The sequence below is a fragment of the Miscanthus floridulus genome, chromosome 18, assembly GCF_019320115.1.
Source record: "Miscanthus floridulus cultivar M001 chromosome 18, ASM1932011v1, whole genome shotgun sequence".
Lineage (NCBI taxonomy): Eukaryota > Viridiplantae > Streptophyta > Magnoliopsida > Poales > Poaceae > Miscanthus > Miscanthus floridulus.
This window is the reverse complement of record NC_089597.1, coordinates 7139534-7166815: the sequence shown is the minus strand read 5'-3', so window position 1 is coordinate 7166815 and position 27282 is coordinate 7139534. Positions and strand designations below refer to the sequence as shown.

General features: G+C 45.4%; 2 protein-coding genes and 1 pseudogene across 4 annotated transcripts; 1 reads left to right on the top strand and 2 right to left on the bottom strand.

Annotated features, from left to right (window-relative positions):
• Nucleotides 1-1237: 1237 nt before the first annotated feature.
• Nucleotides 1238-8202, bottom strand: LOC136522141 (LIMR family protein Os06g0128200-like; annotated as a pseudogene).
• A 6196-nt stretch (nucleotides 8203-14398) lies between these two features.
• LOC136521840 (protein pxr1-like) lies at nucleotides 14399-16555 on the bottom strand. 3 transcript variants are annotated; one of them, XR_010775685.1, is made up of 4 exons: nucleotides 15949-16555; nucleotides 15108-15545; nucleotides 14701-14745; nucleotides 14400-14626 (listed from the first exon to the last, which is right to left on the bottom strand). XR_010775685.1 is itself a non-coding variant. In XM_066515603.1 (2 exons), exons 1-2 carry the CDS (start codon nucleotides 16486-16488, stop codon nucleotides 15348-15350), a joined length of 738 nt encoding a protein of 245 aa, XP_066371700.1. In that variant the 5' UTR covers nucleotides 16489-16555; the 3' UTR covers nucleotides 14875-15347. The 3 variants fall into 3 exon arrangements, 1 of the variants encoding a protein (XP_066371700.1); XR_010775684.1 differs by having other exon boundaries at nucleotides 14399-14745; XM_066515603.1 differs by lacking the exons at nucleotides 14400-14626; nucleotides 14701-14745 and having other exon boundaries at nucleotides 14875-15545.
• A 444-nt stretch (nucleotides 16556-16999) lies between these two features.
• Nucleotides 17000-20205, top strand: LOC136521839 (probable receptor-like protein kinase At2g21480). Its single transcript, XM_066515602.1, has one exon. The coding sequence runs from the start codon at nucleotides 17225-17227 to the stop codon at nucleotides 19811-19813; it is 2589 nt and encodes an 862-aa protein (XP_066371699.1). The 5' UTR covers nucleotides 17000-17224; the 3' UTR covers nucleotides 19814-20205.
• The last annotated feature ends 7077 nt before the right edge of the window (nucleotides 20206-27282 follow it).

Here is a 27282-nt window from a genome sequence, read left to right as displayed (position 1 = left end):
ATAAGAGTGTGTGTGTGGTTTCTTTCCCTTTTTTGATATATTTTTATATATATAAGAGAGGGTGCGAGGTTGCAGTAGTAACAAAAAGAAGTTAGTTGTTCAATGATTTGGTTGTGTTGTTTATGTGCTTTCTCTTTAATCTCCCTTGATTTTCCAGGTGATGTTTATTGTTGTACAAGATATTGATGACCAGTAGAAGGGTACAAGATACTTAAAGGGAACATCTTGTGAAAATCATGAACTTGTATACTGTACATAAAAATTCGGGTATTTGATTCTGCACTTACTTCGGGGGGGGGGGGGGGGGGGGGGGGGGGGGGGGGGGGGGGGGGGTCTAGATAAAAGAGAGTTTTGGAATGAAGTGTACAGGGTGATCCTCCATTTTCTCTTGTCCTGTGATTCATTGGCGTGTTTTCTGGAAGAGAAGATCTTCTTGATGCAAAAGATAATATCTCCTTACACTAATAGGAGACAGTTTTTATGACAAATAATATTCCCATTACTGGTGCAGAATAGTAAAAGGATAAGGTCTGCAATAATTTGGCGCTTTTTTTTTTCTTTTCTTTCTCAGCTTCTCTGAAGCTAAGTAGAGCACCAGCAACTTTGCTACCAGCTGGTTGAAACTTCAAACAATTTTATTTTCAGTTCATTTACAGGTATTTTAGGCTGGTCAATGAGACTGTAAATGCTGTTCAAGCTATTAGAGTTTATTTACAACAAAAGGTCATAATCTCTCTGATCAGTAGCACTAGAAGTAGCACACCCAATTTCTCAATCGCATCAAAAAGGTTTGGTAAGGTGTCACTTTGATGGATCCCCTCTGAGCAACAATACGCTTGACTCTTGTTTTGCCTGTTGTTCTCATGTTACTATGCTAAAGCCAAGAAAAAAGAACAAAATGTGTTAAGATTTGGCATGAGGCCATAGGTGATAAAACAATTGCAAATGGTGATAGATGCTGCATCAGCTGTGAAGGTGATGCCCAATTTTGGCTACAAATGGTTGTTGCAATCATTGCTCAATCCTAGCTCCTTGTTTAGCCAACAATTAATCCTTCCTCACTTCTTTATTTATTATAGGTTCTAGAAAGCAGTATGACTACCGGAGCACCTACTCTGCTACTCAACATGTTGCGTAGGCAAAAAATATATGTAGGGTGTAAAGATACACATGCTCATCCTAAATTTTGACGGCAGGATGAAATACATAATTTTTTGCACATAGCCATTTCTTTTATATAATAGTACTGCTGATCATGATTAGTCTTCTCATGTAGATTATACAAATACACAAATTATACAAATCTAGGTAGGATACCTGCCAGATATAATTTTTTGCAGTAATAATGCTAGATACAAGATACAACAACTGGGTGATTGGGTATCTAAATCAAGGTGGAATTCATGTTAGATGAATTGGTTTTGATCAATCAGTACCAGTTTCTTCACCATTGTCATCAGCTTCCTTCAGTTATTTTCTTATATACAGGCATCTTATCTTGGCTTCTCTTATTACTTGATATGATCATCTCACAGAAAATAACAGTTAACAATACACTAATTGCAACACAAGTTTCAAACAGGAGAGACGTAGTGGACTACAAGCGTACTTTGAATGGCACCAGCAATCCCCAAGGATAAGGGATTCCATCATATTTCCTTTCCTGGTGTCACCTGCTCTTCCAACACGCACATAAACCAATGGCAAATGATCTGGGTGACGATTACTGTATCTTAATCCTGCCCCACACTCCACTCAGTATGCAGAAACAGTGTGTTCCAAATCAGAGCAGCGCCTGTAGTTTTGCTCATACAAATATATACAATAATATTATGCTCGTCTACATCCCCCAAGATTCTTCCTTGGTGCATACAGGCTTGGACCTTGGACCATTCTTCGTGTACTCCATCGAACACATGCCCCATACTTGTTCCTTTCAGGCATAACAATACAATACTTTGATCCCCTTCCCTGAACTTTTTGGCTAAGATCAAGAGAATGCAACGGTGTAACAATGCAAAAGAGAGTTGGGCGCGTGCACTGACCGAAAAGCATTTTTGCCATGAAGAACTTGTAGATCAACCCAAATCTTTGCTGATAGAAACTAGGTAAGTGATCAAGTCAAAGACCTTGATCAACATAGTGGTCCAACATCAGCACCCTGCAAAACCATAAACTAAGCCTAATGATATGTGACTGTGTCAAGTGATTATGCTTATTGGTTTTCAGCTGAAAGACACAAGATGATGATGAAGGCTTAGACTCTCAGCAAGCACACAATAGGTGGATAAAGCATAATCAACCTTGTAAAGTATGTTAAGGAGTTTGGAAGGCAGTAAAGTACCACTTGTGCAATGCAAACACTTTCTGGTTTCCACACCAAAGAAGACTGTTAAAAACTACTACAGGAGAGACACTGCATAGCATTAAGTGATGAATCATTCCATTTTAAAATGTGAGTCTAGGTAATGGTTAAAACTTTAAGATCAGAATGGGCAAAAATTTCATACCAAATTCAAAACATTTACATATTATAAGATCTCAAGGATAAGGAACATATGTAGAAAGCTAAGATTGATTCTTCACATGAATATTTTACAGGTGCGAATGTGAACATTTGGGCAAAACAAGGTCATTGAAAAACTTGAACAACATATTGTCCTAAATTATGACATTTCAAATAATATGTTGGTTTCACAAAAAAAGAATCTCCATAAGAGGCATTGCCTAAAATGATTCAATATGGTTGACAGTTTCATTCAAGATACAAAGTAAGATGCAGTTAAAACAAGTCAAATTGAAGCATACAAAGCAAAAGCATTTTTCTTTCTTTGAAACTGAAGCGACGAATTACAGAGAGAAGTCAAAATCACGTAGATAAATATGTAACACGATATAGTCTTCAACATATGTATTCTTTTTGAAAACGTGGCAATCCCCATTTCCATTACAAAGGCAACGAAAACACAAGCAGTTTAAGACTAATTCAGAACAGGGAAAGAAAACGCTAGAGGTAGCTAGACCGCATATCTCTAGACCGAAACGGAAAATAGGAACAACACAGAGACAGAACATCATAAAATTCGTGCAGATTACAGAACATTGATTATGCATCAAGCGTCTTTCCACATCCTCGTCTTGGTTACTGTCCTTGATCATCAGAATATCATTGGCCTGCCCGTCCTCCTCATCCCTCTTTATCCACAGGAAAAACAAGAAGTTTTCCAACCCGGTTGAAAAGAGCAAGCATGGTATGGAATGAAAACTTATTCACACCTAATAAGTTAATGTCTTCTCTCGTCCTTTAACAAAAGGCTACAAAAAAAAGATGACCTGTGTTAAAGTTGGTAAACAGTCCTAACTATTTTTTTTTTCCATTTTAACCTCTATATAATAACAACAATATATATGTTTGTAGTTAAACTAAAATTTATGAACAGAAGTTCTGAAAATTTATTTAATAACATCAATATGTTCAATAACATTTTTACAAAAATATCAGGACAGTGGGTTAACTAAAAATCTTGTGTAACACAGGATTAACATTTTTCCATGCAGGTAAGAAAATATAAGGGAAGAAAACAAATCACCATTGTAATGTTCTGTTTTTGTATATTCACCTTCACTCTTCCAGAAAAATCAATCGGTTAACTTTGAAGCTCACACGTCGAAGAAGACTAAGGCAGCAACTCTTGTGATTTTCATCAACGATATCATCCTACCAAAACTGGTATGTAAGAACCACATCTAGATTGGCATTAGGAGGAGTTAGTAACTTGCCGGTTCTTCTTGAAAAAAGTGATCAAATTGAATGAGATGCCTCATCGATCCCTTGGGAATATAATCCTTCACATGTATCTTGCCCTGCAACTTCGACGGTATGAAGAATTCACCTCCAATGGCTTTCACTTCTGCTAAAAAAATATTAGCTTTAGAAAGTAATCCATCAACCTGCTCTTGGGCACCTGCAACAATTTGATTAAAACATACATTAATCAAAACCAATCTGACAAGGCTAAACAATTGACAGAGGCTAAAAGGAACTTACGTGCAACTCTAGCAAAATTCAGCTGAGTAAGTGAATAGTCATCAGTGCCATCATACTCATATCAACTGATGATTATTCACTCGCTCAGCTGAACTTTGCTATAGTTACACGTAAGTTCCTTTTAGCCTCTATCAATTGTTTGGCTTTATCAGATTGGTTTTGATTAATATATATTTTAATCAAATTGTTGCACGTGCCCAAGAGCAGGTTGATGGATTACTTCCTAAAGCTGAAGCTTTTTTAGCAGAAGTGAAAGCCATTAAAGGTAAATTCTTCATGCCGCCAAAGTTGCAGGCCAAGGTACCTATGAAGGATTATGTTCCTAAGGAATCGATGAAGCATCTCATTCAATCTGATCACTTTTTCAAGAAGAACTGGTAAAGTTACTAACTCCTCCTAATGCCAATGTAGATGTGGTTCTTACATATTAGTTTTGGTAGGATTATATCGTTGATAAAAATCACAAGAGTTGCTACCTTAGTCTTCTTCAACGTGTGAGCTTCAAAGTTAACCGATTGATTTTTCTAAAAGAGGGGAGGTGAATATACAAAAACATAACATTACAAATGTGATTTGTTTTCTTCCCCTTATATTTTCTTACGTGCGTGGAAAAATATTAATCCTGTGTTACACAAGATTTTTAGTTAGCCCAGTGTCCTCATATTTTTGTAAATATGTTATTGAACATATTGCTATTATATTACATAAATTTTCAGAACCTCTATTCATAAATTTTAGTTTAACTATAAACATATATATTGTTGTTATTATATAGAGGTTAAAATGGAAAAAAATATAGTTAGGACTGCTTCCCAACTTTAAACAGATCATCTTTTTTTTGTAGCCTTGTGTCAAAGGATGAGAGAAGATATTAACTTATTGGGTGTGAATAAGTTTATATTCCATACCATGGCCTGCTCTTTTTGAACCGGGTTGGACAACTTCTTAGCTTTCCTGTGGATAAGGAGGGATGAGGAGGACGGGCAGGCCAATGATGTTCTCATGATCAAGGACAGTTACTAAGACGAGGATGTGGAAAGACGCTTGATGCAGAATCAACGTTCTGTAATCTGCACGAATTTTGTGATGTTCTGTCTCTAAACCTGGATGTAACTAGTGTGTTGTTCCTATTTTCCGTTTCGGTCTAGCTATCTCTAGCTCTAGCTCCTGATGCGGTCTAGTTACATCTAGCGTTTTCTTTTTCTGTTCTGAATTAGTCTTAAACTGCTTGTGTTTCTGTTGCCTCTGTAATGGAAATGAGAATTGCCACGTTTTGAAAAAGAATGCATATGTTGAAAACTATATCGTGTTACATATTTATCTACGTGATTTTGACTTCTCTCTGTAATTCGTCACTTCGGTTTTAAAGAAAGAAAAATGCTTTTGCATTGTATGCTTATTTTGGATCCAATCGAAGAAACTATGTTTTCAGAATAGGAAAATGTATTCTGGAAGTGTGCCATGGACTGCGGGTTACATTAATAACTCAAGATGATTTGGTTTCGTTTGGTTGATCATGTACATCCCTAAGACGCTAACTGAACTATCACTCAGGGGGCAAATATGATGAATCCGTCAAGCTTCACTTACAGAGCAAATCAATTTGAGAGCTGGAACCTTCCTGTTGGTTTCCTCTTTCTCCATCGCTAACAAGTATTGATAATAACATACAGTCAAACCTTATTTCTTTTATAGTTATTAATGTAACTAACTATTGACTAAGCACTTGATGAAAAGGACTTACAAATATAGCATAGTAGAAGAGTGAGGATGGCAAGAGCAACAAAGCCATACTGGAAAACATTGTACCTACATATTTTGTGGTTCAAGTATCAAAATACATTCAAGTTTTAAATGTCTGCAACACTTGTAAACAAAGCAACTAATTTCACTCTTCATTTGAGACTCACTTGTAAAGATACTTAATTCCACGAAGGGATTGCAATGTGTGGCCAAATATCTCTTGAACGGCAGTTGCTTGTGCATAGTAGATTAGTAGGCAAAAGCCGTGGCACAGAACTGAATCACACTGCACGTAGAATAGCAGGAAAATTATGATAATTAGATTAAGAGGGGTTTTAAATTACGAAATACAAAGTCAACAAAAATAGGCAGTCAATACTCATGGAAGGGTTATGACATTTCTTTAAACCAAGTAAAATCAACAAAACTCATGCTCATACAGAAGTCATTTTCATCTTCAGTGCATGCAACATAAGGAAAATTATAGTTCAATTAACCATGGTAGATCGAGGAACGTGCCAATATGATCATTCTAACTGACTACGATTGTCTTTCCAAATGAAAGCTTAAAAACAATGTCAGATACAAATCATGCATGTTTTGTAATGAAATTCAGTTTCGACCATTGTGGAAAAGATACAAATCATGCTGCAGAAATGTAATAAATATCCATTACCCTGTAATGTTCAGTGAAAATGAAAATTGAACCCTTTAACAATTCATAACATGTTACAACGTAACATGTAAGGAAGGCATTGATGGCATACCTGATGGAGCAAAGTAGTATGAGCCCAACATTAAACAGGAAGGAGTTCAATAAAGTGCCTCCCCATCTGAAACAAATTGATTGGTTTGTTAATGAGATTTATAATAAGTAAAACTGCAGGAAAAAAAAATAGTATGCCAAGGTATGAGCTGGTTACTTCATCCGGTGAATTGTGATGAAAACAAGTTTCAAACCAAGCATCATCTCCCCAGCAATCACTGCAATAAGGAGATAGAAGCAGAAGAACGCGAAAGCAGCAGTCCCAAGGAGACCTGGTATATAAATCAGAAGATTAATTGGATTGTTCTCCTCAGCAGCATAAGTTAACAAGAATGCAAGATCAGAATATACCCCAAACACCAGCCAACTTTATGAAGATTTCATTCAGGAAAGAAGATAGAGGAGGATCAATCAACAAGTATATGACGATATGTGCAACCCGAGCTATTGAAACAATTAACCTGCAAGCACAACAACGTTTTAAAGAGATCACTTTGGAAAGTGCACTTGATTAAGATACAGGGCAAAAGTTTTGCACTCACCCAACAACACCAAATATAAGTTTTCCGATGTACCCAAGGACTGTGAATGCCCAATTAGCCTCAGCCTGTACCATAACAGGTGTCAAGGAGAGAATCTTAAACATAAAAAAACGTATGACATGATAATTTACGTCGGATTACCTGTTCTCCTTGAGGATACATCTCTTCTAGAGCCTTCATGTCATCTTCCAGAAGTAATAACTCCTGATATTTAAAAGATTGAACTTAGCAGTTAGTGTCACTACAATACACAAAAAGGTAATGACAGGAACGTTGGGAAAAAGGTCTACACTACAATAATCAGGGACCAAGTACCATATGAACAAGAACAACATAATGTGGCATGCACATGGACACCAACTCAATGAGAGAACTTGTTAACCACCAAAACTCCAAAATGCGATGACTTCTATAAATACTCCCTCCGTTCCAAATTACAAGTCGCTTTGACTTTTTTGATACATCCATTTTGCTATGCATCTAGATATAATAATGTCTAGATACATAGCAAAATGAATGAACCAAAAAAGTCAAAGCGACTTATAATTTGGAATGGAGGGAGTGCATGTTAGAAATACTTCCAACTTTTCTTTAAACCAAATATTTGAAATTGATATCTTCTTTATTCTGATCATCGACAGACATGAGACTCTTCTTTATTCTGATCACTGACAGACATGAGACTAAGTATTGCAAACCACAGAGTACCCAGTAGCTAAAAGGGAGGCAGAGATCCTCAATAACCTAAGTTGTTACCATTACACTAAATATATAGCTAGGTACTTAGCTTTTACGTATTTGAAGTAGCATGCCTACATCTGTAAAGGACATATGCCATTAACTAATCTCTTGGGGTTACTTTATAACACCACGTGTAAAAGGCTAAATATGGTGGTGGTTGTTTTTGTGGAAGTAATTGCTAAACATTATCAATGCCTGGAAAGAGCAATTTCAATAAATAAAAATGTGTACCTTTTCTAAAGCCTTCACGTTTTTGCGCCATTTCCGGCCCTTGTTCCCGCTTCTTTCTTCTTGGTGAAGAGCTTCAGCCGCTTTTTTCAACTCCCTGGCCTTCTTTCCCAATTCAGTTGCTTCCTGCAGGGCACATGTTTAACCTCACGGCCTTGCGGCAGGCCTGGCGGTTGGCGACGTCGGCGGGGAGCATGAGGATGGAGAGGACGGCGACGGTGAGGCCGAGCACGACGACGAGCTTGGGGAAGTAGGCCTGGTTGGCGTCGTCGGGGTGCTGGTAGTTGACGAGCAGGTAGACGCTGACGAGCAGCACCAGCGCCACGTTGAAGTCCCCCATCGGGGCGGCCGCCGCCGGATCTCGCGCCCCTCCGCTTCCGAATGTTAGCCCTACTAGGGTTTGCGCAGTCCCCCTCGCTCCGGCGGCGCCAGCGGCGGGTGGGGGGCCACCACCGGCGAGCGAGATCTGGGCAGCGCCGCGGGCGGTGGGTGCAGGAAGCGAGGGAGGGAGCTGCGGCCTGCGGGCGAGCAGCAGCGGGTGAGGGTGCGGTGCGGTGGGTTGACGACGCCGAGGGGGAAAGGGACGGGGGCAAGGCGACTGGGACAGGCAGAGGAGAACAACAGCGTGGGCTAGGCTGGCGGCGGCTCGGGCGGTTTGGTCGGGGTAGGGGTAGGGGTAGGGGTGGGGGTGGGGGTGGGTTTGGTTGGGTTCCACCTGTGCGAGGGGACGGAGTTGGGGTCAGCCGGCCAGCGCGCACGCCGTTTTGGGTTCCTTTTTTCGGCGGGCGGGGGTGAGTTTTTTTTTCTTTTGGTCGCAGGCGACAGGATTTTTTTATTCTTTCATTCATCTTATTTATTTATTTACGTATTTAGGGTGTGTTTGGGACTGCTCCGCTCCATGTTTTTCAGCTCCGCTCTACGTTTTTTAGCCAAACGGTTTCAGCTCCACGCACTCTGCTCCAGGAAAAAGGGTGAAGTTGTGAGAGCACCTAAAGAGGTATTCCACAAACTCCAGTTTTTTGTGGAGCTGCTCTACGGTGGAGTTTGTGGAGCAGAGTTTGTGGAGCAGTCCCAAACACCCCCTTAATACACTTAATTAATATATGAAATTCAAAAATAACATATCATCGTACTCCCAAGGACAACTTTGGAAAATCGTTTTACAATAGGAAGAAAATGTTTAAACCAATTCTGTTTTATGGGAAAACAAACATTCATTTTCGCAAATAAAATGACAAATATAATGGAGAAGTGCCCGATATACATGGGTAGGGTCTCTGCCATACCTTTCAATCAATACGGAAACATTCATTTTCTCTAGGTTTGTATCACCATGAATCCAGCCCTTGAGTCTGTACTGTAGATATGTCATGCTTTACTTTGTATCCATCCTTAGACACTGCATGAATTGTTAATGAAATCGCTTCATCGGTAAACAAAAAGTTCAAAATGGTTATATGGTTGACAATGACATGAGCAAAATTGATGTTTGGGGAACAAATTTTACTTATGTTATATGGTTTAATAAAAGATAAAAAAAAATACTCTTCTTTAACAAAATTATATATGCCTATTCGTTTCGAACTAATGGCTAGGTTTTTTACGATAGAATTTGTCAAGTTTAAGTTCTCAAGCTAACATGGGTGACCGTATTTTTCAAGATTTATTTTAGGATTCAATAGTTCTATTCTTTTATGGTAGGCAATATATCCATCAATAGCGAGGTCCATATAATGACTTAATCAATCTCTACATATGTCGCATAGGGTATGGTGTGCTTTTTTATAAGCGTGGGTGTGTCCGTAAGGAGTGTCATATGCCAATGTTTGCATCTACTCCTTCTGTCCCTAATTAACTGTCGCAGTTCGTTTCCGTGGCGAAAGTTTGACTCGATTTGTAGAAAATATATGCAACATTTGTATCTCTAAATAATTTATTAAAAAACTAGATTCAAATATATATCTAATGATATTAATTATGTACCATAAATATTAATATATATATATATATATTTAGTCAAAGTTGTTTCTCGGAAAGTAAAAAACGACATATATTTAGGGACGAAGGGAGTATATTGGTTTTGCAAAAAAAAAAACAAATATTTATGTGATATGAAATGATGAAATACCTACTAAGATTCTTTTTAGAACACATGAAATTTTCCAATTCAGATATTTAGGGACGGAGGGAGTATATTGGTTTTGCAAAAAAAAACAAATATTTATGTGATATGAAATGATGAAATACCTACTAAGATTCTTTTTAGAACACATGAAATTTTCCAATTTCTTGTGAAAATAAAATGACCCTTGTAATGAAACTCTTGCGTTCTAGTAGAATTAAATGACGTTGACACCAATGCAGAATACGGTGTGACTCGCTACCTTCTCATCAATCGATAAATATCACCCACCTTCTCAATCGATCAATACAACCCGGATAGGCACACAAAATAACATTTTCTCTTTCTCAATCCAAATAATTACTTAAAAACAATCTTATTAATGGCATTGTAAATAAAGTTGTACAAGCCATCATTTTTATTTGCCAAAAAGCAATAACGTCGTTTCCTCACGAACAAAATTAATCAAAACCATCTTTGAGCATGGGTCCATTTAGCATAACTTTAGCTCTGTAGTTTGCAGGTTAAATTAAAGTAAAAAAAATATGTAAACAAAATGAGTCATTAAATGCACTGAACAAGCTTGCAGTTCTAGATTCAGAATTTTTAGAGCTACATGTGACTGGGCTTTTCTAGAGCTAAACAGGGTTTACGCATATGATGACTTTTAAGCTTTTTCGTAACTACCAGTATGACGATGCTGCAAAGTCGTTCAATGGGAGTACGACAGTATGCTCGCACATTTGGCGTACTGTATATGTATAATATATACTACTATACTATTTTTGTAGGAGTAATTTCTATGATACGGGTGGTAATTTCTATGATAAGTGTAGTATATACGAATGAAAAAAAAAACAGGCGACACGGGTGGTGATCGTGTTGGACCTGGCCACCTCAGACTGAGAGCACAGCGGACAGCGCTGCAGGTAAGGATGAAAACGGACGGAATCGAACGGAGAACTCCTCAACCGTTTTCTATTTTTACATTTGAATACGAAAACGAAAACGGACAAACCGAACACGAAAACGAACACGAACTTACGGAATATCGAGAATTTCGAAAACGAAACAATTCGAGCGGAATTATATCGAACACGATCGGTATACGAAAACTCAATACGGAATACCGACCCGTAGACCAAGTGCATGACTAAGTGCATACATGATCAAGTTTAAGTGCATATAATAATTAACAAATGCATATTATAGAAACATGAACTCGAACCGAGTCAGAATAATTTTATTAATCTTTTTAGAATAGATGTAGTATTTTATTTTAAAGATTTATTTAGATTTTTCTTTTGAGTAACAAAGATTTATTCGGCTGATGCAAAAACTATCAAATGATTGACTTTGCAGGTGGGGGTTAAACCGATGAGCTTGATGGGCTATGGCCCAGGTGGGCTTTCGTGTAGATGCTGCCGGTTTCCTGACATTTAGCACCATCTCATGAGGTGAAGAGAGACGAGGCTGAGCGCCGTCTATAAGAGAGGGCAGCTGGCCACCAGTAGAAAAAACACAGCTGCGTGGTGAACAACCTATAATTGGGCTGTATGACCTGTGCAGTTAGCCAAATTCGGTTTAAACCGAATTTTCAATTCGGAATATTTCAAATTAAAAGTAGAAAAGTAGAAAACGATCGGAAAAATGTCTAAACCGTTTTCTACTTTTACATTTGAAATACGAAACATCTGAAATGCGAAAGCGAAAACGGTAAAGTCGGACAAGAAAATGCGGATTCGATCGGATTAAATATAAAAAAATGATGCGGTTCGGTTCGGGATATTTCCGTTCCGTTTTCATCCTTAGCTGCAGGGTGTCGTCTCGTCCGGTCCGGAGTTGGCAATTGGCACCATTGGAGCTTTTTGCGGCTCTCTGATTGGGACTTGACCGACCTGGAGCTGGAGCCCAGGCAGTTGGTGTTGGTGATGCCGTGATGGCAGGTGAGTAGTACACGTACTACATTGCTTTCAGTTGGGCTCTGTTTGCGTGCTTTATAAGTCGTTTCTTTTTTAACAAACAGTATTTTATTCTCACAATAAATCAGTCAATGATACTTTTAACTATAGTTTATTAGTCAAACGATCAAGACCCTTTGAAAGTATTTTTATCAGATGATGAATATCGCGGCTCCTATCCTTGGTTGATTTTGCACGCCCACGCGGACACGCGCGGAGGCGAGGATCTATCCACCGCTCCATCCATATACGGCATGTTCGCTGGTTGGTTTCTGGGTTGGTTTGGGCTGGCTGGTGCTGGTTTGTTGTGAAAGTAAAATATTGTTGACTGGCTGGTTTGGGCTGACTGAAACTAACAAACGAACAGGCTGATAGTTAGAAATAAATAAATATAGGCAACAAGCTATTAAGCGCGTGTTAGCTTAGGAAATCCCGTGCTCATATCGATTTTTTGGGCGCGTCTGCATTATGTTAGGTGTTTGCAGCCACGGCATACCCAGCGTTATTAGCATCATCTGAAGTAACGGGTTGCGCCAGCAGTGGATGTTGTTAAGAAATACTACGGAGCAGTAGTTTGACAAAGCAACTGTCAACAGCTGGTTGTTGCGGCTGTCCCCCTCTGTAAACCACATCCATGACCTGCAGTGACGTTGGGATGTTATTGGTGGGCCCCAAGGTGGAATGTCGAAGGCAAAGCTTGGATTCAGAGCAAAGCTAATAATTGTTCAGCATGTTTCGGCTGGATTACTCGTATCTGGCTTATAATACATAACTTAAACAGTATTTTTCTCTCACACTAAATCAGTCAGCAGTACTTTCAGCCATGACTTATAAGCCAATCCAGCCGAAACGAACAGATTGGTTGTCTCTAAGTTTGTTTTAGTCTTATCTTGGTCCACTCATATATTAGTTAGCTCTTCACTATTAATATATGCTCCACTTATCTCCCTCATAAAATTTGTTTCTTATTAAGCTAGTTATAAGCTTACACCTTGCTTCTTCCCTCTCTCATTTTTTCTCTTTTCTACCTCAGTATTTAGTCAGCTTGTAGCATGTTATTATACTTGCTCTAAGACCGTTGCATCGGCATGCATCAGGATTCTCAGGGTGAAGGACCGAATCAGTCGAAAAAATTCAAGCAATACTGCACTACCCTTGATTCTCGCTTGTTCCCAGGATTCTTTACCTCCAGCAGATCACGTCCACTCTGCCAAGTTGGTCTTGTTTAGATTACATCGGATGTTATATGGAGATATTGTATGAAGTGTTTAGATACTAATAAAAAAACAAATTACAGAATCCACCGGTAAACCACGAGACGAATTTATTAAACCTAATTAATCTATCATTAACGTATATGTTACTGTAGCACTTTATTGTCGAATCATGAGCTAATTAGGCTTAAAAAAATTGTCTCACAAATTAGTCGCAAACTGTACAATTAGTTATTTTTTTAGTCTATATTTAACACTCCATGTGTCAAACATTCGATGTGACATAGTGTAAAGTTTTAAGGTGAAAACTAAACGAAGGCTTAAGCACAAATCTTTTTTTTTCATTCACTGTTGTATTTTCCCGGTACCGGAACGACGATGACAAACAGTGTGGAAAAAGCTGACATCACGACCACTGCTGCAGGTCGACCGTGACGCGATCTGCAGGCAGTGCACGACAGCATGAGAGCGGCGACGCTTCCGCTGAGCCAGAGCAGCACCGAGCCCGTGACCTCGACGCAGAGCAAAAGTGCAGTGACGTGATGCCAATTTTCCGGCCGACCGGTCATCTTTCAACCATCCAAACTCATCCGCGACGAAGGCAGAGGAATTTTGAAGAAATTTACGAGAGAAAAATATCGTCTCGAATGAAAAAAAAAAAATGAATCAAATCGGATTTAAGAGTACGCAAACGGGGCCGAAGTCCTCGGAATCGGCGGCGTTCAGCGGCATCTCTGCCAAATACGCACTGTTTTTTTTCCCCTGCGGCAGCCTGCACTCGGCAACAACCATCCTTTGAATCTTTCAAAAAATTGAAAACTGTGCACACCCATAGTGTATCTATAGATGCATACTATTATAACAAAATTTGAGATTCAAAACTCCATCTAGAAAAAATCATACAAAAAGAATAAATTTCAGATGTATAGGCACTAGAAGACAATTTTTTTTTTGCATATATGCACCCAAAATTTGTCATTTTCCATACGATTTTTTATAAAATGAGTTTGCAACTTTCAATCTCAAATTTGGTGAGAATGTACATCTATAAATGCACTATGAATATGTGTCGTTTTACATTTTCCGAAAACTCCTAAATATGCTTTTTTGGGGAACAAAAAAAAAACTCCTAAATATGCTGATAAGGTGGTTTGAACCTAACATTTTTCCTCACCTCCTGGTGAGCTTGAGGGTCCATTTGTACCAAACATTTTTCCTCGCCTCCTGGTGAGCTTGAGGGTCTGTTTGATATGGCTTTTCCCTAGTACGACACTGAGAGATTGTTATAATTAGGAAAGAAGGTTAACAAAAGAAACAACAACAAAAAAACATTACCCATAACAACCGCGGCCACCGCACTGGTTGGAGACATCAACCGCGCTGTTTGGAGACATAAACAATAGCTCGTTTAAATAACATCTTCTAGGAAAATATAGCAACTCGTCTTAAGATACGAGACAATAATAACACGGAGACATCAACTAAATAACATCTGAATCGAGCGAGTTCTAGGAAAATATAGAAACTCAAGTCTTAAGATGTGAGAATAACATCAGTACCAAGGTACTCATATGACAAAAGATACCACTTTTACAACTTAAATACTACTAGTACAAGCTAACAAAGCTGAATTTCTCTGATACAAGCGCAGGTTCATCACTTATACTAAAATATAATTATTATGCTAGGCAGCCTTAACTCGTTACCACACCAACCACAAGTGACAACAGCGCTACACCAACCTGTGGTCATCGCCTTCGTCATCGGTGACCTCCAGCTGGACCTCAGCATACCCCTTGATGGAGGAATGGCATTGCAAGTACTCAAGTAACACACGATCAACCTCATCATGGGCAGTAATAATATCAATCATGCGTTGGTTCACGTAAAGCGAATTGTCGATGAGGGGCTTGGGAGGGGGCTGATTCTTGAAAATATGAATGGACTTCTTGTCCAACCTTTGAGTTACCATCTTAGTCTTCCTATTTCCGACAGCCGATTCCACCTCCCATTGAGACTTGACAGGGGGCTGATCGATCAACTAAGGCCTTCTTGTACCTAAAAATCTCCGTCTTAGTCTTCCTATCTACGCCGTCCGATTTGATGGTGTCCTCAATCTTCGCCGCCTCCTTCAATTCGCTGCCATTCATCTTCGCCTCCTTCAATCCACTGCCCTCCATCTGTTAGTTAATAATTTCAATTTCATTAAGGAAAGCAAAGTAAATAAATAGAAAATAAAAATAGATTGAATTCCTTTTATTTTTCTTTAAATCCAAAAAACCCTCCTTTTTTATACATAGGTCACCTCTTTAGCATTTTAAAAGAGGATGTGTGCCCTTCTAAGTAAATAGTTCAAACTATTTTTATCGATATAAGTGTTCTATATCAGACAAATTCTACGCTAGCTATTTCCCGCTTAAAGCATTTCGAGACTATACAATGTAGTTATACAAAGAGTACCCCTTTTTCCCGGAATTCAACCAGTTTAGCTAAAAAAGGGGAACTCATTGAAATAAATATTTCCTTCTGATCAAACTTGAAATAAGATTCCAAAGAAAGCTACTATGAAAATAAAAGAAATACCTCGCTCGATCTCTTAGCCTTCTTCTTCTTTGATCCGCTGCCTTCCTTATCCTCGCTCTTCGCCTTCTTCTCCTCCAATCCGCTTCTAGATCTCTTGCCCTCCTCCCTCGATTGCTTCAACTTCTGCTCCGATCTGGCATCTGCCACCATCGCCTCGTCCTTTGTCGCAATCTTCTTCCTCTCCATCCCGCCCTCCGACGGAAGGACAACCATGAACTCGCTGCCCTCCTCCATCGAGCTAGTCGGGCACGCCTCTAACAGCGAACCGGAGCAAGTCGGGCACTTCTTGGTCTCCATCATAATCATCCTCCTCTTCTGCAGAACCTTCCACTGCTCCTTCGTCGCCTCAACGGGCTCTCTCTCCTGGAGGGGCCCGTGCAGCAGGACCGCCTTCATCAAGCCCCGCATCTTCTCGGCTTCCTTCACCACCTCCACCACCTCGGCTCTACGCCTCCTCCTGCACACAAAAACGGAGCACGTGGAACACATGACCCACTCCGTGGCTGGAAACCTCCGCATCGTCCCACCCCCGTTCTCCATCGCCCCTCATAACCTCCGGCCGGCGGTCAGCTCTTCTTACGTGGAAGGCGAGATTGCGTCGGCGTCGGCGGCGGCTGTCTAGATTAGACCGAGGGGAGCATTTGGCTGTCTATATATATAATTCCCCCGCAAGCCCTGGGTGCCAAATGGGCCAACAAGCCCAACTCGGTAGCAGGGGGTTTATGACCCACAGAAGCCCAGCATATTACAGCATTTGGTTGGGCCCTAGGAAGGAAGCAAAACGATGCGACGCGGCTCCAAGAATAGGCAGCATGCACATGGCAGGTTGGCGCACAGGTGCAGGTGCAGGGTGAGCTGGCACGCAGCGGCACCGGGGGGGGGGGGGGGGGGGGGGGGGGGGGGAGGCGGAGAATGCGGTGGAGCGCACGTCTCGGCGGTGACCCGGTCGCCGGCCTGTGGCCAGTGGCCACCACCCCAAACATAGCGGGCGGCCGCGCGGGCTGCTTAAACTTGGCGCGCCGGTGGCCACCACATAACCCGCCATTTCACCCCTCCCTCCTCCCTCTCCTCCGATTGGGCCCACCAACCAGAGAGAGGGTGAGAGGGCCCCGCCATCGTCAATAACCCACCCAGTCAGAGCCTGCAGCGTGTGCCGGCGTCCGGTGCTGCTCTGCCGCCCTCCGGTGCCGGTGCTGGTGGTGACGTGCACGCACGCTGGACTAGGTAGCTAGCAAGCGCTGGTGGTGGTGGTGGTCGAGCACGTAGCACACCAGCCATGACGCGCCGCGGGACGCTCCCGCCGGCGCTGCTTCTGCTTCTGCTAGCCGCGGCGCTGGTGGCGACAACAACCACTGTGTCCGGGCAGGGCCGGCCCGTGACCGACAGCGGCGCGGAGACGCCTCCCACGCCGTCCAGCTTCACGCCCAAGGACAGCTTCCTGATCGACTGCGGCGGGACGGCGCCCGTGACCGCCGACGGCAAGTCGTACAAGACGGACGCGCAGGCCAACCACCTCCTCTCCGCCAACGATGCCATCCGCGTCGCCGCCGCCGACAAGGCCGACGTGCCGTCGCCGCTGTACGCCACCGCGCGGGTCTTCAAGGAGGAGGCCGTCTACAGCTTCCCGCTCACCGTGCCGGGGTGGCACTTCATCCGCATCTACCTCTTCCCGATCAAGGGCGGCGACGTGGACCTCGCGTCGGCCACCTTCAGCGTCGTCACCGACGACAACGTCCTGCTGCACAGCTTCACCCCGGAGAACAAGCCGGTGATGAAGGAGTACGTGATCAACGCCACCGAGAACCACCTCGCGCTCAAGTTCCAGCCGCTCAAGGGCTCCGCCGCCTTCGTGAACGCCATCGAGGTGGTGAACGCGCCCGACGAGCTCATCACTGACTCGGCGCTGGCCGTCGCGCCGCTGGGCGAGATCACCGGCCTCGTGCACGACGCGTACCAGGTCCTGTACCGGATCAACGTCGGCGGCCCCGCCATCGGCCCCGCCAATGACACGCTGGGCCGGCGGTGGGAGACCGACGCGGCGTACGTGCAGACCAAGGAGGCGGTGAAGGACGTGTCGGTGCCCACCAGCACCATCAAGTTCCCCGACGGGACGTCCCGGCTGGTGGCGCCGACGCTGGTGTACGCGAGCGCCGCCAAGATGGCGGACGCCGACGTGGGGAGCCCCAACTTCAACCTGACGTGGAAGGTGGACGTGGACCCGTCCTTCAGCTACCTGGTCCGCCTCTTCTTCGCCGACATCGTGAGCAAGGCCACCAACGACCTCTACTTCGACGTGTACATCAGCGGGCGCAAGGCCGTGTCCGGGCTGGACCTGTCCACGGTGACCGTCGGCGAGCTGGCGGCGCCCTACTACAAGGACTTCGTGGTGAACTCGTCGTCGCTGGAGGGCGCGGACGGCAAGGGGAAGCTGAGCGTCCAGGTCGGGCCCATGGGGCAGGACACGGGGCGGATCGACGCGCTGCTCAACGGCATGGAGGTGCTCAAGATGAGCAACTCCGTGGGCAGCCTGGACGGCGAGTTCGGCGTGGACGGGCGGAAGGCCGACGACGGGAGCGGCGGGCGCAAGGCGGTGGCGGCCGTCGGGTTCGCCATGATGTTCGGCGCGTTCGCGGGGCTGGGCGCCATGGTGGTGAAGTGGTACAAGCGGCCGCAGGACTGGGAGCGGCGGGAGAGCTTCTCGTCGTGGCTGCTCCCCATCCACACGGGCCAGTCCTTCACCGCCAGCGGCAAGGGCGGGTACGGGTCCCACAAGAGCGGCAACACCTTCTCCTCCACCATGGGCCTGGGGCGGTTCTTCTCGTTCGCCGAGATCCAGGCCGCCACCGGGAACTGGGACGAGAAGAACATCATCGGCGTGGGCGGGTTCGGCAACGTGTACGTCGGCGAGATCGACGACGGCACCAAGGTGGCGGTGAAGCGCGGGAGCGCCGAGTCGGAGCAGGGCATCAACGAGTTCAACACGGAGATCCAGATGCTGTCCAAGCTGCGGCACCGCCACCTGGTGTCCCTCATCGGCTACTGCGACGAGAACCAGGAGATGATCCTGGTGTACGAGTACATGCACAACGGCGTGTTCCGGGACCACATCTACGGCAACGAAGGGGTGACGCCGCTGCCGTGGAAGCAGCGGCTGGAGATCTGCATCGGCGCCGCCAGGGGCCTGCACTACCTGCACACGGGCACGGCGCAGGGGATCATCCACCGCGACGTCAAGACCACCAACATCCTGCTGGACGACAACTTCGTGGCCAAGGTGTCGGACTTCGGGCTGTCCAAGGACGGGCCCGGCATGAACCAGCTCCACGTCAGCACCGCCGTGAAGGGCAGCTTCGGGTACCTGGACCCGGAGTACTTCCGGTGCCAGCAGCTGACGGACAAGTCGGACGTCTACTCCTTCGGCGTGGTACTGCTGGAGGCGCTGTGCGCGCGGCCGCCCATCGACCCGCAGCTGCCCCGGGAGCAGGTCAGCCTGGCGGAGTGGGGCATGCAGTGGAAGCGCAAGGGCCTCATCGAGAAGATCATGGACCCCAAGCTCGCCGGCACCGTCAACCCGGAGTCGCTCGCCAAGTTCGCCGAGACCGCCGAGAAGTGCCTCGCCGAGTTCGGCAGCGACCGCATCTCCATGGGCGACGTGCTGTGGAACCTCGAGTACGCGCTGCAGCTGCAGGACGCCAACCCGCCCGAGGGCGCGCAGCAGGACGGGGAGGACGGCGCCGCGGCCGAGGGCGGCGGCGGAGGCGCCGTCGTCCCCGCGGCCAGCGCCTCGGGCGGCGGCGTGCCCGACTCGTCCACCACCGCCGCCGGGGAGCTCTTCCAGCAGCTCGCCGACATGAAGGGGAGGTGATCGATCGCCGATCGTACGTCAAACCGACACGCACACAAACAACATTGTACGTGGCATGGCAATCTGACTGACTCAACTCAACTGAACAGTCGTACGTAGTTGTTCTCGATCTCTCGTGCACGTCGTCGCATCGATGCATGTATTGCACGGTGAAAATTCGATTCACTAAAACACACAAATTGAAAAGAGTGGTGAGTACGTGTATAAATATATGTGTATATATGTATGTACGTGTAACAACTAGCACTGATCGATACATTCTTTCAACCTGCTGTTCTGAGACGTGGGGTCTGGACTGCTGGCTACTGGTGAAGGAGGGGGAGCTGATCATTTCTGAAATCTGCAATCTAATATACATGTGGCATAATGTATTTGTAATTTCGTGATGGTTTAATACTGGTCTTCAATTTTCACCGTGGTAGTGAAGCCGGAGACGTGTAGATGTCGCTGTAAATTTTGCTCCACCTTTGTTTCTTGATTTGCCATTATTAGATCATTGCCTCGAAGTCCCCAATTCATCGACCCTAACCCTCTAACACCCCCACTCCCCCCAATTTCACAATTCGATAGATTTCAACTTGCCAGAGTTGGAAGGGCATCCGCAGTGGCACTCCCCACGCCTAACACATACGTGCAAGCGCAAGAGAGATGAAATACTTTTTAACAACCGAGCACCAATGACGACTGAAGAAGCATTGGTTTCGGTATTTTTTTTTATCTAAACACCGCACACTGCAACATGAAAGACGATGCTTCGACCTTCTCTCTCCTTTCCAAGCATCGATTTTTTCTCTCGTCGGCTCCGTTCGGCTTGCTGAATCTTGGCTGAAACTGGCTGAAAACACTGTTCTGGCTGAATTGTTGTGAGAGAAAAATACTGTTTCGACTAAAAAACAAGTCAAACAAATCGGTTTCTGGGTAAGCCGAACGGGCCTGTTGTGGCTGCCCGAACAAAAAGAGGATAATTGATACCCAGAGTCTAGAAGGACCAGAGGGTGATGCTCTAAGTAAAGAAAAAAGTTCAAGTGCGTGAGTACTTCAAGCCAATGAATTGACATATTAATCAACTAATTTGGATAAATGCGTTCTCACCTGACACATGTGAGTTGGAAACGGAGATCAACTAAGGTGTCCTTAATCCCCCTAGTCTACTTCAGTCCACATAACGAATTTATGTGAATTGAAACGAACTCTCACAGCAAGGCTAATAATATAGCCACCTGCTGGCTATAATGATCTTTGCAGCCTGTCTCTCACCCACCCATATAGTAGTTAGCTCTTCGCCATTAATACATGCCCACTTGTCTCTTTCACAAGTTTCTCGGTTCTAATGTCTAAGCCGGCTGTAAACTTACAACCCGCTTCTCTTCTCTCTCCTCTCATCTCTCTTTCACCTCAGCATTTAGTCTGCTATTATATTGCTCTTAGAGTTGTAGCGTCTGACTTAACTATTGATTCAATTAATTTAAAAAAAATATTGATTTGATTAAAGTTCCTTCAAAGGGAAACTTTTCTTAAAAAAACTAATAAGAACTATAGTATTTACCAACTATAGAAGAAGATGACCACAAGAGTCAGTCTTATATATATGGTACAAATGATATAAATCCAAATGAAGGGTCTTGAGCGACCTTCCAAACATCGGCAAATCTGGGGATTTTTAGTGCCTAATGACTAACATCCTCGTCACGTGTGCTTCGATGCGAAGGATGCAACTTTTTATACACTACCAAATGGCTAAACCTACTGAAAGGTCCTATTTTGGTTTTGGTAATTGAGTGACAACCTAGGTAGACTAATTGTGTTTATGTGAGATACACAGGTAACTAGTCCACAGGTACATGTGTGTGAGCAACATATGCCATGAAGGTGAAAATGGCTTGGAGATGTTGCAAAGCTCACACATGTGATGATGAAGGAGCTTAAATGCACATGAGACATGGCATTGAGTAATGTGATCAAGGTGGAGAAGATCAAGACAAGACTTGGCTTGATGGACCGGTTGCAAGCATGAAGGGCAAGTCGAAGGCTTTGGAGTGATGGACCGCGTGTCGGTGAAGCTTGAGCAAGACTTGGCGCTGATGGACGATGGCAACGGTGAAGAGCAAGTGAAGTCAAGATCGATGAACCAATATGATCACGTGATGATATGAAGTGGATCATATCATTGTTGATCGTGTTGGTGCATGTGTTGCATCGATGTTGGAGGAGATGGAATGGAATGCGCAAGGCAAAGGTATAACATAGGGCATTTCATTTCACCGGTCATAGGTGTGTAGAGAAGTTTATGACCGAGTTTAGGATAGATGACCGTACTATCAAGAGGAGCAAACTTGTTTGCATATCGGTCATCAAGTGCCACTCGAGTGATCTAACTTTGCATCGTCGCTAGGATCGAGTGGCGTGGCAAGTTGAGTGGCTAACATCCTTTGGGAAATGATTATGAAAAGCTAACACACATACACATGGTGGTGTACACTTGGTGGTGTTGGCACATTTACAAAGGAGATGGAGTTGGAGTTTATGTGGATCAACTTGGTAAAGAAGTTAGAAGTGAAAACGAGTTGGTCATGAAGACGCTGGCATCGGTCAACTGACCGGACGCTGGGTCTGAAAGCACCGAACGCTGGCAGCGTGCGTCCGGTCGAACTGGTCGGTCGACACAGTACCTAGGGTATTGCACCGGACGCTGGTCTGGGTCCGGTCGAGGTGGACCGGACGCGTCCGGTCAAAGAAATACGCCTCGGGGAGCTTACTGGAAGCGACTGGACGCTGGGGCTTCAGCGTCCGGTCAGTTTTGCTGGTGCGTCTGGTTAGAATATGACCGTTGAGATCGGAAGAATGCCGTTGAACGCAGGTGACATGTGGCTGTCATCGAGCGACCGGACGCTGAGGTCCAGCGTCCGGTCAACACGACCGGAGCGTCCGATCGTCCCGACAGTTGCCCAGTGAAGGGGTAACGGCTAGTTTAGCCCTTGGGGCTATAAATAGAAGTGGCCTTCGGCCATGGCTAGTGCTGAGCACCTTGGGGGACTTTGTGTCCATGCTTGAGAGTGCTTAGGAGCCCTCCATCTCACACATACTTGATAGTGATCATCCGATTGTGTGAGTGAGCGATTCTAGTGCGATTGCATCATGAGGTTGCATCGAGTGGCACTAGGTGATCGAGTTGCAAGCCGGTGGTGCTTGTTACTCTTGGAGGTTGCCACCTCCTAGACGGCTTGGTGGTGGTCTCCGTGGAAGCTCGCAAGAAGCTTGTGCGGCGCTCTGGAGAAGAGCTTTGTGAGGGGCATTGTGCTCGCCCCACGGGAGTCGCGAAGAGCAACTTTAGTAAAGCGTGTCATTGAGCTACCCTCACTCAAGGGGTAGGTTCTTGTGGTGCCCGACGTGCGGGCTTAGCGGGTGATGCTAATTAGCCGCCGAACCACCAAGTGAGCGGTCGACACTACGGGGACTAGCGTGTTGGCAAACACGTGAACCTCGGGAGAAAAATCATCGTGTCAACCTTGTTCTTCCCGTTGGTTTGCATCCCTATTATACAAGCTTGCAATTACTTTTATATATATTAAGCTTGTGTAGTTGCTCTTGTAATTAGATAGCTTGTGTAGCTTGCTAATTACCTTCTTGTTTGTGTAGCATAGAAGTAGCTCCCTTGCGTGACTAATTTGGTTTGTGTAACCTTGTTAGTCACATTACTTAGTTTGTGTAGCTAAGTATTTGCGCTCTCTAATTTGGCATTGGTTGCCTTGTTATTGAGCATTGCTAGTGAGCTTAGTTGGCTTTGTGCTTTTGCTTACTAGCATGTGTAGGAGCTCCCTTGTAGCTTAAAGTACTAGTGGCATAGGTTTGTGTGACCTTACTCCTAGAATTGGTTATGTGAGCTCTATCTAGCCTAGCACCTTTGTTGATTAATTAGTATCTTTGGAAGGTGCTAGTGAACATAGATAGAGGGGTGTAGTCTTGGCTAGACCGATCGTCTTAATTCCGCACTTGATTCGATTAGCCGACACGATTAATTTTAGAAAAGACTATTCACCCCCCTCTAGTCGCCATCTCGACCCCTTCACCCACACGCAACTATAGCTAGCCATTCGGGCCGCCCAGCCTGGCCCGGCACGGGCCCATGCCAGGCCCGGCCCGGTAGGGCACGACACGGTAGAGCACGACAGGCCGCTGGGCCGTGTCGCCTCAGTCCACCGTGCCTAGCCGACGGCCCAGACACGGCCCGTCGGGCCACTTTCCGTGCCGGGTCGGCCTGGAAAGCACGGCCTTTTTAACAGGCTAGGCCGGCCCGAGGCCCGCATCAGCAGGGGAAGGGAGAGAGGGTAGGTCGGGCGCTGCGGCCGAGGCGGCCTAGGAGGAGAGCACGGTGGAGGCCCTGACGGCGAGCGCGGCGACCTCCTCGCGACGGTGCACGGCGGCGGGCAGCACGAAGTAGATCCGCCCCGCGCGGAGCGCCTCCGCGTCCCGCACCGCGAGCACCACGCCCTCGATCCCCATCCCGTCCACGTCGCACAGGAACCCGTCGCTTTCGCCGTCGGTGGGGAAGGCGCCGCAGCCGCCGGTGAGGGAAGTGGTTGCCGTAACCGCTGCTGTTGGTGGGGAAGGGGCCACCTCCGTCGCTGCTGGTGGTGGGAGAAGGGGCCGCTGCTGCTGGTGAAGGAAGGGGCCGCCATGTGTGCTGCGAGCGCGCCTGGGGTGGGGATGGAGGAGGCGCCGTGGCCACCGGGCAAGCAGATCGGGGCCGCCCAGCGCCAGCCATGCCTGATGTTGGAGATGGGGAGATGGGGACGGGGAGCAGATGGAGACGGGGAGATGGGGAGACGGGGAGATGGTAGGGATGCCTTGGTTTGGTGTACATGGGCTGGTCAGCTGGAGTATCTTGGATACCAGGGGCCATATCTCTAGTATTTTTTGACTTGGACCGTTGGACATTTGAAAAGTGAACTCTAGATGCACTGACATTCTAAGAAGTAGTACATGATTTTCTCTTTAATCTCTCATTGAAGAGAGTATGAAATTTCAGATACCATTGTATTCATTTGCATATTAACTTATAATATATGAAATACTAAGTAGTTTATGCAAGATCAACTAGAAACACACATATTAAAGTTTATGCGAATACGCTGGCGTCGGTCTCTGACCGGACGCTGGAGGGGTGCGTCCGGTCCTACTGACGTGGTAGCGCACAGAAGAGTCACCGTGTGACCGAACGCTGGGTGTGTCTGATCAAGCATGACCGGACGCGTCCGGTCGTGTAAAGTCGTCTCTGGATGCTTACTAAAAACGACCGGACGCTGAGGATCAGCGTCTGGTCACTTTGAGCTGGTGTGTCCGGTCGTCACTTGACCATTGAGATCGGGCGATCAACATTTGAAGAGAGGGGACACGTGGCATGCATCACGTGACCAGACGCTGAGGTCCAGCGTCCGATCAATATGACCAGAGCGTCCGATCACCCCGTGTTGTGCCTAGTGAAGGGGTACAACGACTCTATTTCGTGGGGACTTCTATTTAAGCCCCATGGCCAGCTCAAACTCACTCTCTTGGCCATTTACATTGATATAGCAACCTTGTGAGCTTAGTCAAAGCCCTCCCACTCATCTCCATCATTGATTCAATATCTTTGTGAGATTGGGAGAGAATCTAAGTGCATTGCTTGAGTATTTGCATCTAGAGGCACTTGGTGTTTGTGTTTCGCTGCAGGATTCGCTTGTTACTCTTGGTGGCTGCCGCCACCTAGATAGCTTGGAGCAGCAAGGATCGTCGAGTGGAGGTTGGTGATTGTCTCCGGCTCCGATCGTGGTGATTGTGAAGGGTTCTTGACCTTTCCCCGGCAGAGAGCCAAAATGTACTCTAGTGGATTGCTCATGGCTTGTGTGATCCTCATCTTGTGTTGGTTGTGCGGCACCCTATTGAGGGTTTAGCGTGTGATGCCAATTAGCGCGTGAACCTCCAAGTGAGTGAATCGCCACAACGAGGAGTAGCTTGCTGGCAAGCAAGTGAACCTCGGTAAAAAAATCATTTGATTCCGAGGTGATTGGTCTTTATTGATATTGATTCTTGTGATTGATTGGTTCACTCCTCGACACGACGGTATAACTATCTTGCTCTCTCTCTTTACATTACCGCAACCTAGTTATCAAGCTCTTTAGTGTAGCTAGTTGTGAGAGCGTGTTAGTTTGGTTAGTGTGGCCATTTAGTTAGTCTTTGAGAGCACACTAACTTAGTGTAGTGTCATAGCTATTGTGTGGATAGAAACTACATCAACTAGAATTGTGGTAGGTGGCTTGTATTTTTAGTAGGCTAGCGCAACACTTGCTTCGCCTCATAATTGTCTAACCGGTTTATTAAGTGTTGCTGTAGAAATTTTTAATAGGCTATTCACCTACTCTAGCCATTAGGACCTTTCAAGTGGTATCGGAGCCGAGGTCACCGTGATTTGAGGCTTAACAACCTTCGGTGTAAAAATAGCTCAAATCAATAACACTAAGAAGCTACCCCAATTTGATGGCACAAATTATCCATATTGGAAATCAAAGATGACCACACATATTAAGTCAATCAATAGAAGAGTGTGGAAGGTGGTAGAAACCAAAATTGAGATTGAGGACCCGGAAAATCCCACCGCGGCCGAAGAAGTGCTTCTCCAAAACAATGACATTGCTCTAAGTGCCATTCATGATGCAATTGATGAGAGAACATTTGAGCAAATCAAGAATATTGATATGGCTCATGAGGCTTGGAAGAAGTTGGAAGAATCATTTGAAGGCACTCAAGCCGTGAAGGGTGCAAAGGCATATATTCTCAAAGAAAAGTTTTGCAAGCTTCAAGATGAAGGAGGATGAGAGTGTGCCAGAGATATTCCATAGGCTTCAAGTGCTTGTCAATGATCTCAAAGCACTTGGAGAAGAGGTGAAGGACAATGACTTCTTCCACAAGTTCTTGAGATGCTTGCCTTCAAGATTTGGCACATTGGTCACCCCCTCTAGCCGGTTTATTAAGTGTTATTGTAGAAATTTTTAATAGACTATTCACCCCCCTCTAGCCATTAGGACCTTTCAATAGGTTCAGGGCACCGACGCGGAGTCGCTCGACGGTGGCGCGCTCTTCCTCCGAGGAGCGCGTGCGCTAGCGAGAGGGCCCACGACAACGCCGGCTTTCCTCCTCCGATGCCGCTTAGCCGCCGTCACTCGGTGCACAGACGAGAGAGAAGAGGAGGAGAAAGGATAGAATGGTTTAGGGTTTGGGGTTGCGGCGGAGGGGAGGAAGGGGGGTTTTGTCCGAGCGAAATCCACACTCGGCCGTTGGATTGAGATCTACGGCCAGGGATAGCTGGGCCGCCTTTTAGCCTAGGCGGGAAGGACAAAACCGAGCCTAGGCCCAGGTTGCAGCCTAGTGCGCGGGCGCGCCACGCGCGAAGATGGGCCTCGGGGCGATTTGCTATCTGGGCCACATGAACAGTG

Bases quoted from the DNA above. Each gene is read 5' to 3' on its own strand.
- LOC136521839 (XM_066515602.1), top strand. From the start codon at position 17,225: ATGACGCGCCGCGGGACGCTCCCGCCGGCGCTGCTTCTGCTTCTGCTA.
- LOC136521840 (XM_066515603.1), bottom strand. From the start codon at position 16,488: ATGGAGAACGGGGGTGGGACGATGCGGAGGTTTCCAGCCACGGAGTGG. The intron at 15,546-15,948 runs GTATTTCTTTTA...ATTAACTAACAG, and splicing joins AGGCTAAGAGATCGAGCGAG to ATGGAGGGCAGTGGATTGAA.